Here is a 10,983-nt window from a genome sequence, read left to right as displayed (position 1 = left end):
CCCGGCCTTTCCTCCCTGCAGACAGGGGGTGGGGGAGGGGGTTAGGAGGATGGGGTGGTTCCTATCCAGGCCAGAGGGAAGGCTGGGAAGCCCAGGCCTGGATGGCTCCCGGGCTTGTGAGAGGCCAGCTGTAAACTCCCTCGTTGCCATTCTACAGTGCACTCTGTGCCCATGTGTCCCCTCCTTGTCAGGACACAAGTCCCATTGGTTGGGGTCCCAGCCCGGGACCTCATAACTTAGCTTTTGAAAGAGCCCGGGTGTGATGGCAACTGAAGCCAAGGGCGTGGGACCTGCTACGAGTTTGGGGCTGGGCTGGGACCCCCAAGCCAAGACTGGGCTCTGGGTTCAGAGGAAGGTCATCCAGACCCTTGTCCAGAAGCCCTGAGGTATGCAGGAGGTCAGACCACGCGTGCGCTTACAGTGGCGGCTGCGGGAGGGGTGGGTGAGAGCAGAGGCAGGACCCACGCTCAGCCGCTCCCCTTCCCTCTTGCAGCTCCGAGTCTGAGTCTGGCGGCGGCAGTGATCTGGCCTTGGCCTCCAGCGAGGAAGCCTTTGAGCAGAAATGCCGGCAGCTGGAGCCCACACCCCCACCAGACACTCTCTCCCGGCACAGACCCCCGAGAGAGACCCCCGGCAAGGCTCTGTCTCCTCGGGGCCCTGAGGAGTCCAAAGCCATGAACGGTGAGCAGATCCTGGGCGCAGAGACCCAGCCTGGCCACCTCCGCGGGAAGCTTTGGAACCCCCCGTGGAGAAAGGGCACTGGGTGAATGTCGCAGGCAGGGATAGGCGACCCCGAGGCCTCTTCCTGCTTCCTCTATGAGTTTCTTCCTCTGTTTCCCCCGCTCATCTCCTGCACCCCAACTACAGTCCTTGCATGCGCAAGCCCAGTGGGCTCAGCTGCTGGGCTCAGCTGCTGTTGGAGCAGTGCCCTGGGCAACACAGGGGCCACTGGGTGCAGCACTGAGCCATTTCCTTTGGTCAGGACTTGGAGACCGCACCTCGGACTCTGCCTAGGTAATATTAAAGAATGCATTTCACTGCACACCTGTGCCAGCCCATCCTCTGTCCAACTGTAGGTAAACAGATGGACTGAGCGCTTTCCTGAGGTCTTGTAGCTCTTAGGCAATGTGTCTCGGTGCTCCGTGCCTCCACACCAGGAGAGATTGTTGTCTTTAGCAGCTCAGCTTATTTAAATAGATTTGAGTGTTTGGATTCAGTTACTTGCCCCTTTAGGGACCATTTCGCTTTAAAGCGGCTGCTGTCAGTTAGCACCCAACTTGTCCTGCACCGCCCTCTGACGGCTGAGAGTGGAATTTCCACCAGAGATGGTTTCACAGGAAGACCAGGATTGAGCCTGGAATCCTGAATTCCTTTTTTCCAAAAGGACAATTAGGGCCCCCGAGGAAGGCATGGCTAGGTGTGTGAAACCACACATTTTAGTGATTTCCACTGACCCCTGCAACCCTCTGTGACACAACTAAATATGTGCACGCACCACTGGAGACAGTGTTACACAAACACACGCACACACACATATACACTCGTACACACTCATACTCAGAGCCCCAGTGAGCATGTGTGTGAGCACTCGACCCTGGCAAGCACTACCACCCAAACAACGCAAATGTTCTTGAGTGTGAGGACTAGAAAAGGAGTGACCTGCAGCAAGCATGTGTACAAACTCTGCAGGTAAAAGTGCACCCAGCAAGAATCTAAACTGGAGGTTTCAGCAGCGCAACCATGTATGGGGGGTGGTAAGACCGTGTTCAAAGAACAAAACCCCTATAAACCAGTTGGGAAAATATTTTAAGGGAAAATATCATAGAAACGCTTTTGCAGCACTCATTTGCGGTGCTGATGAGCAAGACTTAGCATGTGCAGTGAGTGTCGCCTATTGGCTACTGACTGACCTTGAGTGTGTTTTTTTTTTATATGCCACACATAAGAGAGATCATTCTGTATCTGTCTCTCTCCCCTTTTTGTTTGTTTTTGGGGCCATACCTGGCAGTGCTCAAGACTTACTCCTAGCCCTTTGCTCAGGGGTCACTCCAGGCAGGCTTGGGAGACCATATGAGATTCCAGGGATCAAATTCAGGTCAGCTCTGGGGAAGGCAAGTGCCTTACCCACGGTACTATCACTTTGACCCCTGTCCTTTTCCTTCTGATTTAGTTCACTTAGCATGATACTCTCTGGTTCCATCCATATAGCAGCAAATTGCATTATTTGATCTTGTTTTAAAGTTGAGTAGTATTCCATTGTGTATATACCATAAGTTTTTGTTGTTGTTGTTGTTTCAATTAGTCATCTGTTCTTGGTTGTCTCCAGATTTTTATTTTTATTTTTATTGGCTATTGTGCATAGTGCTGCACTGAACACAGGAGTGCAAATGTCATTTCTGAAGAAAGTTTTGGGGGCTTTGGGATAGATGGCAAGAAGTGGAATTGCTGGGTTTAATGAGATGTGTTTGCTCTTGATGCAAACACTTCAGAACCCACAGCTGTGGACTTCCTGAAGCTGGGGGGGGGGGGGGAGGCGGGGACTGCAGAATCCTGACTGTCAGGAAAGGGCATGACTCCCCAGGACCATGTCCCCAGAGGTGTAGGGCTGGACTGAGAGAATAAGAAGGTGTGGTCAATGCTTTTATTTCCAGAAGGTTCCATGTAATTTCACAGTCAGGTATGACACAGAGAACAGTGGATGGACTGTGTGGCTTTCAAGCAATCTTATTTTTTTTTTAATCTTTTATCTTTTTATTTATTTTTATTTTTTTATTTTTTAATGAATCACTGTGAGATAGTTACAGACTTACAAACTTTTGTGCTTATGTTTCAGTCATCCAATGATCAGGTACCCATCCCTCCACCAGTGCCCATTCTCCACCATCAGTGTTTCCAGTAACCCTCCCACCATCCCCCTGCTCCCTACCTCTGTGGCAGCCACAGTCCTTTTAATTCTCTCTCTCCTTTTGGGTGTTATGATTGGCAATGCAGGTAGTAAGTGACCATCATGTTTGGTCTATAGTCTACTTTCAGCATGCATCACTCATCCCGAGGGAGCCCTCCAAGCGTCATTCACTTAGTGTTCCCTTCTCCATCTCAGATACCTTTTCCCCCAGCTTGTGAGGCCGACCTCCAAAGCTGTGGAGCAATCCTCCTGGTCTTTATCTTTATTATCCTTGGGTGTTAGTCTCCCGTACTGTTACTTTATATTCCACAAATGAGTGCAGTCATTCTATGTCTGTCCCTCTTTCTCTGACTCATTTCATTTAGCATGATACTCTCCATGTTGATCCACTTATATGCAAATTTCATGATTTCATCTTTTCTAACAGCTGCATAGATTTCCATTGTGTATATGTACCAAAGTTTCTTTAATCAGTCATCTGTTCTCAGTCACTCGGGGTTTTTTCCCCAGATTCTGGCTATTGTATATAGAGTTGCAATAAATATACAAGTTCAGATGTCATTTCTACTGTGTTTTTTTTTTCTCTGAATCTCCGGATATATTCCCAGAAGTGGTATTGCTGGGTCAAATGGAAGCTGAGTTTCTAGTTTTTTGAGAATGTCCATATTGTTTTCCAGAAAGACTGAGCCAGTCAGCATTCCCACTAGCAGTGAAGGAGAGTCCCCCTCTCCCCACGTCGATGCCAACACTCGTTGCTTGTGTACTTTTGGACGTGCACCAGTCTCTGTGGTGTGAAATGATATCTCATTGTTGTTTTGATCTGCATCTCCCTGATGAAGATCATTTTTTCATGTGCCTTTTGGCCTTTTGGATTTCTTCTTTGAGAAAGTTTCTGTTCATTTCATAACCCCATTTTCTGACGGGATTGGATGTTTTCTTCCTGTAGAGTTCAACTAGTGCCTTGTATATCCTTGATATCAACCCCTTATCAGAAGGGTATTGGGTGAATATCCTTTCCCGTTCTGTAGACTGTCTTTGTATTCTGGTAACTGTTTCTTTGGAAGTGCAGAAGGTTCTTAGTTTAAGATAGTTCCATTTGTTTATCTCTGTTTCCACTTACTTGGTCAGTGGCGTTTCGACTTTGAAGATACCTTTAGCTTCAGTGTCTTGGAGGGTTTTGCCGACTTTTTCTTCTATGTACCTTATGGTCTGTTGATGTTTGGTCTATTTTGATCTGACTTTTGTGCATTGTGTTAGGTAGAGGTCTGAGCCCCCCCCTTTTTTTTGCATGTAGCTGTCCAGTTTTGCCAGCACCATATGTTAAAGAGGATTTTTTTTGCTCCACTTTATATTTCTTGCATCCTTATCAAAGATTAGATGATCATATATTTGAGGGTGTGTGTTAGGATATTCAACCCGATTCCATTGGTCTCTGGATCTTTTTTCCAATACCATGCTGTTTTAATTATTGCCACTTTAGAGTAGAGTTTGAACTTGGGGAAAGTGATGCCTCCCATCTTTTTCCCCCCCAAGAATTGCTTTCGCTATTTTTGGGCTACTCAAGCAACCTCCTATGATTTTAACTCAGGATCTTGCTTACGACCAGGTAGACCACATCATCAGGTTACTCTGCACAGTCCGAGAAGTGTGTTTTGTATGTCTGGTTGTGCTCAGTCTATCCCCTCAGGAGATCAGGTAGAATTAATGTCACGTTGTGTGGGATAAATTCTCATCAGTCCCAGTCTCACCTGCATAAGGTCCTTTTGTTCCTGAGCAGAAGAAACACCAGACAAGGCTAGAATATGGCGTTAGGAAGAACCTTGCTCTGTATGCCTCTATTTGCAGCTTCCTGAGCCATTGGCCCAAAGGAAAAAACCATGCCCTTGCCCATTAGCTGGCGAAAGGATAAATATAACTTATCCACAACCTAAGTGTATAGTGGAATGGCATGCTTCCTTGAAAGAGAAGGACATTCTATCACTGGCGGTAACTTGAAGGTGTTCTGTTAAATGAAACAAGTTGGGTACTTAGTGTCAGTGCCCAGGGGACAGAAAGCAGGATGGTGGCTGCAGGATGGGGAGCAGATGAGGAGACATTGTTTAATGGGCACCAACTTCTTTGTAGGGTGAGAAACAATCCTGGGGGGAATTAGTAGTGATGGTTGCCTAACAGTACGAATGTGTTAATGCCCCTGAACTCTGTGATTTAAAAGGCCTTTCTTAAGCCATATTTTATCACACTTAAAAAAAAAAAGTAGCCTCTTGGTCCACATAATCTCATCAAGGACCCCATCACCTCCCTATCACCTCCCAGACTTCTTGAGCATGGCATGCTGTTTCCTACAGCATATCCCCCAGGTTCATCTACTGCCAAACTTTATTCAGGTGCTTATGAGTCCTGGACAAACAGTAAGGACTTAAGTATTATGCCACTTGGCCTGGCCCATTTCAATGCCAAGGTAGCTCACAGCTTGCCCTGGGCCCACCAGTCCCTTTTCGGGACCCTGCTCTTGGAGTGCTAGGAACCAAGGGCAACCGAGGCCTAAGTCGAGCAAATACGGATGCCCAGGAGTAAATATTATTTTGGAGTCAATTAACTCCCGTTACATAGCATAGCATCAATTGTCTTCCTGTGTCTATACAAAAGGGACATTGCTAAATAAACCATACAAATGACATAAAGGAAAGAGAAAGGAAATATAGGATTATTAGTTGTGCCTCAGTTGCTCTGTTGTAGGAGTGGCTTAATAAATCTTAAGCTCCCTGAGGGAGTAGCAAAGTGTTATCCAACAGGGAACTCTCCCTTAAGACACTTTTTCCACATAGGGGATGGGAAACATCTCATTGAAGTGGCAAATTCCTGTCTGCCAGCCTTCAGAGGCACAGCTCAGTGGGCCCAGGTGCCTGCGCTTGGCATGAGTGCTCAGGGCCTGCTGTCAGGGAGGCTTCAGCTCGCACTCACAGGACAGCAGCCTCCAGTGGCCTGTAGGGGGGGTCTAGCAGCGAAACACACACCCAGGCATGTGGATATGGTGCTATGCATTCCCGGGCACAGGCCAGTTAGAGTCAGGAGGGTCATCTGCCACCAGACCTCCCGGTGGAGGGCACTTCTGGTTCTGGTTTGTGCCTATAAAATGACATCTTCTGCACCAGACAGCAGAGTGCTGCCCCCTGACTTCTAGTGGGTCATGTACCAAGAGTTCCAAAAGTGCCCCTTTAAGATGAACAGAAAGAAATAAAATGTAAGTTCAAAAGAAGAGAACCAACTGTATTTTGTATTCCTTGAAATTATTGGTGTGGATCCCTCCTACCCATTGTATGGAACCTATGTGGGGGGGAACAGTTTCACATAGGCACGTCCCCCCCAGCCCAGGGCCTCAGGCATGGGAGGAGCCTGGGGAAAGGCCACAGAGGGAGCAGCTCCAAATGGGGTTGTGGGGGTGGTGAGGACAAGGCTCCAGGGAGTTGGGGACCTTGTTCTAGGGAAAGACAGCTTCTCCGTTGACACCTGGGTGGTAAGAGCTGCCCCCCAGCTCCAAGCACTGACTGGGAACAGACCCAAGACTTTTCCTTTATTTAATTATTATTATTATTATTATTATTATTTTGCTTTTTGGGTCACACCTGGTATTGCACAGGGGTTACTTCTGGCTCATGCACTCAGAAATTACTCCTGGTGGTGCTCGGGGGACCATATGGGATGCTGGGAATCAAACCTGGGTAGGTCACATGCAAGGCAAATGCCTTACCTGACTACCTGCTGTGCTATCGCTCCAGCCCTGACTTTTCTTTTTTTAAAAAAATTTTTAATGATCACCATGAGGTACAGTTACAGACTTACAAACTTTCATGATCATGTTTCAGTCATCCAATGATTGAGTACCCATCAGTGTCCATTCTCCACCACCAATGTTCCCAGTATCCCTCCAACCACCCCCTCCCCATCCCCACTCCCTGCCTCTGTGGCAGGCACATTCTCTCTCTCTCTCTCTCTCTCTCTCTCTCTCTCTCTCTCTCTCTCTCTCTCCCTCTCTCCCTCCCCTTTACGGTCTTGTGGTCAGCAATGCAGGCATTAAGTGGTCATCATGTTTGGTCTATAGTCTACTTTCAGCACGCATCTCTCATCCTGAGGGAGCCCTCCAAGCATCATTCACTTAGTGTTCCCTTCTCCATCCCAGATGCCTTTTCCCCCAGCATGTGAGACCAGCTTCCAAGCTGTAGAGAAATCCTCCTGGTCCTTATCTCTACTATCCTTGAAACCCAGGACTTTTTACAGCAAGAAGAGAGGCTGGACCCAAGCAGGGTCTACAGACCTTCCCTCATCTCCCACACCTGATCATCTCATGGACTCACACTCCCTGCAGGCCCCCAGTTCTCTCAGCGTGAGCATCCACCCCTTTCTTCTTCTCCAGCTCTCAGGCACTCCAGGCTCTGCAGCTTGAGGCTGATGTGAGGGCCCTGCACAGGAACGAGACCTTCATGCACCACCTACTCTCATGCCCTCATGGCCAATATCTGATTCCTTCTGCTTGGGGTGTGCATTTTACTCAGCTAATTCTCAAAGCCCAGCTGAGTAGAGGGTCTCCTGTGTACTGTTTCCAGCCTTCCGAACATGTTCGTTCTATTAGAACCAGGCCAAGAAGAGAGATTATGGTGGTGACTTGCCCAGAGGCTCAGTTAGAACTGCTTCCCCAAAGCCTTGAGGTGCTCTGAGTGGAAGAGAGCAGAGCTGTCCGCAGCTTCTGGGTTTCCTCAAGGGCAGCTCTGTTGATGATATTCTTGGGACCTTGGTGAAAGACCAGTCTTTGAACATGTGCTCTCCTGAAAATAAATGTGTATATGTATAAACAAGACGTGTATCTGCTTACTGAGGAGAGATGACTTAGATTAATGGCTCCTAATTTGAGGTATTTACTGAAATACAGTAATGTTTTTCTCAGAATATGTTCTTACTGAGCTGGAGCGATAGCACAGTGGTAGGGTGTTTGCCTTGCACGCAGCCAACATGGCCAACCCGAGTTCGATTCCTCCGCCCCTCTCGGAGAGCCCGGCCAGCTACCAAGAATATCTCGCCCGCACGGCAAAGCCTGGCAAGCTCCCCGTGACGTATTCGATATGCCAAACACAGTAACAACAAAGTCTCCAATGGAGACGTTACTGGGCCCGCTCGAGCAAATCGATGAACAATGGGAGGACTGTAACTGTGATGTTCTTACTAAATATTTGATGAATAGTTTTGGTGGGTGGATGGTTGTGTGGGTGGATGGATGGGTGGATGGGTAGAGGGAAGGAAGGATGGATGGGTGAATGGATAGATGAATGGAAGGATGGTGGATGGGTGTGTAGGTGAATGATGGATGAATGGATAAGACTGTGGGGGTGTTATGACAACACCAAAGTGCAGTCTGCCGGAAGTAAGGGGCTTAATTGTGATCATTTGTTGATTAAATTTTATAAAGGGGTCATGGAGGGGAAAGATCTTATTTATTCTGCATATTGACACATTCTTTTCCCTCTCCATCTTCCTGCCCCTTTCACTTTTTCCAACACAGCTCTACAAAGAGCCAATAGCCTGAGGAATTCAACTCCCAGCCGGAGAAGAACATTCCAGTCAAGTGAGTCATGAGCTCTCTGGGGGCGAGAGTGGAGAGGGCAGGACTTCTGGGATTATGTCTCGGGCAACTGTTCTCATGCCTTCTGTGTCCTCTCTGACCTGCCTATCCTGAAGGGTTTGCACCACTGGCCAATGGGAGCACGTCCAGGACTGGGGCCATTGCTTCCTGGCAACTCTGCAGTCCCCTAGTTTTTACTTGGGGTCTACTTCTGACTCAGCCTTGAGTGCTCCAGGGATCCTTTGTAGTAAGCGTGGACTTCTGTCCTCTGAGTGATCTCTGGACCCTGTGGGAGTTTGTGTTATTGCGTATGTCTGTGTGTGTGGGGGTGGGGGTTGGTTTTGTATTTGGGGGACCACACCTAGTATGGTGGCGCTCGCGCTCTCTCTCTCTCTCTCTCTCTCTCTCTCTCTCTCTCTCTCTCTCTCTCTCTCTCTCTCTCCCCCCCCCCCCCCTTTCTCCCGCTTGTGGCGTGTGCTAAGGCGGGAAGCCGGCACTAGGGGGCGCAGCTACCACACACATGCTTGAAGGCATTCAGGCCATCTACATTCCTGGCATCACAGTGGTCACAGAGCAAGGATTTCCTTTTAATGAGGGTGCTGAGAGGGGCTCGGGCATTTTTCTCCGTTTCAAGACCATCTCTTCCCTACCCATCCTGCTCCTGTCCTTGCTCTCAGAGATCCGGGAAGCCCTTGGGTTAGACAAGAAATTCTTTTTTATTGACGAATTTTTTAGCAATGTTCATGTGTCTGCTTTTGGTATACAAAATCCACTTCCTTCAAAGCTGTCTCCTTCTCATGAGTCAGCGATAACTTAGAGCCAGTGAGTCATTGCCCTGGAAACCTCCAGAAGCACAGGTCAGGCTGGGACAGGGGCACCTCTGGAGCTCCACTGGGGCTGTACATCTGGACAGGTCACTCCCCCTGGAGTGCACTGGCAGCAACTCAGCAATATTCCTGCAGCCCCAGGTGGTGAGGTCGGGGGGATCGGACAGGTTCTCACAGCATGGACCCGCATGGTCTGGCCAGGCTTCTCCACACCTCGTCTTATACACTCCCCCAGGCCAGGGACCACTTGAAGAGGCAGGTCATTGTGCAAATTCCACCTATGCTTCCAGCGTTCTTTCCTGAGTATCACTGGGCACCATCTAGCCCTCTAGAAGTTCCCTGTGTGGAATAAGACTGGGGAATCTCCCAGCAGGATCAGGGAACTGATGAAGCACAGGAGGGCAGGGGCTCTGGCCAGCTGCTGGGCGCCCGCAGTGAGCCAGGGCCTCTACAGGTGTCTTTAGTTAGTAGAAGTATGTCAGAGTAGCAAACACTGGTTCTCACATGCTAATTGAGGGAACCTGAGTTCAGATCACTCCCATGGGCCTCGTGCTTAGCAGCGGGCTAAGCAAGAGGAGGCTCCAGCCTTTGCTGAATGAATGAGTGAATGGGTGAGTGGATGAATGAATGAATGAAGAAACAGGCTGCCCTGAATGCAGGAAGAGATGGAGCACTTGAGTTGAGGAAGACAAAGACAGGCTGTCACCCCTAGAGGGCACCCCAAGACTTTGGGAAGTCTGAGCTTTGCCTGGACTCCCTATTCTGGGAGTAGCCCCCTGGAAACCCAGACTTGATGTAACTCCCCAGAACTGAAAGTCACCGAACCATCATTTTCATTTTGCCCAGGAGGAGAAACCCTAGTAGGCAAGGCTGACCCTGCCCGCCCTGGTGGGGGGTGAGGGGGCTGTGGGAGTTTCCAGTTCCCTCTGGGCCCAGGGCAGAGCCCGAGGAGAGATGCCCTGGGCTGAACTCTTGGTCCTTTTCCGCTCACTCACTCCTTTGGCACCAGGGACCTGCACCCATGTCTGAGACCCTCGGGGTGGAGGAACAGGGTAGCCCTGGGAGGTCTCAGGGTTTTAAGGAAGATGAGAAGAGCCAAGAACAAAGGGATGGCTGGGTCCATGAGCTGAGTCCTTCCTGCTGGGATGCACAGACTGCCCCACTTCACCCCGGAACCGGGTAGAGGCTCAACACTGTGTCCTGGGCACTCTTGGGTGCATGATGGTTACGAGCTACTGGCTGGTCCGTGGGTCTATTCATTTCCTGCCTCTTTCCAGCTTCTTCAGCCTCCTGGGACATTTGTTCCCTGGGGACATCAGGGCTAAGTCATTTTCTCAAATCAGGCAGCCGGTGTGAGTGTGAAGAAGTGGGGTTCCAGGCTCCCCCTTTTCACCCAGACCCAGGGGTTTCCTTCCCCTCCCAGAGTCAGTTTGCCCACGTCCCCGGCCTCAAGCCCACAAATGAGGCATGCATGGAGAGAGGGGTCCCACTTCTGGGGTGAGGGTGAAAGGAAGGGAGTAGGGGGGGATTCTGGGCTCGGGGTCCTGGTTAGGGGGTGCCCACGTGACTGTGCCACTGGGCTGGCGAGAATCTTCTCCGGAACGAGAGGGCCGCCTGTCCGTGTGCTGAGGGCACTTGCA

At 49.6% G+C, this 10,983-nt stretch overlaps 1 protein-coding gene across 1 annotated transcript in view; it reads left to right on the top strand.

Annotated features, from left to right (window-relative positions):
• The first annotated feature begins 548 nt into the window (after nt 1-548).
• Nucleotides 549-10,983, top strand: part of LOC130025015 (F-actin-monooxygenase MICAL2-like) — an 81,170-nt gene continuing 70,735 nt past the window's right edge. The window contains exons 1-2 of the mRNA XM_056115831.1: nt 549-681; nt 8,457-8,519. Coding sequence (XP_055971806.1) covers nt 675-681; nt 8,457-8,519 — 70 coding nt within the window. The 5' untranslated portion in view covers nt 549-674. The remainder of the gene's footprint in view (nt 682-8,456; nt 8,520-10,983) is intronic.

Source organism: Sorex fumeus, unplaced genomic scaffold (assembly GCF_029834395.1).
Source record: "Sorex fumeus unplaced genomic scaffold, SorFum_2.1 ptg000030l, whole genome shotgun sequence".
In the NCBI taxonomy this organism is placed as follows: domain Eukaryota; kingdom Metazoa; phylum Chordata; class Mammalia; order Eulipotyphla; family Soricidae; genus Sorex; species Sorex fumeus.
Note: the sequence above shows the minus strand (reverse complement) of the source record. Positions and strands in the feature narration are given on the sequence as shown.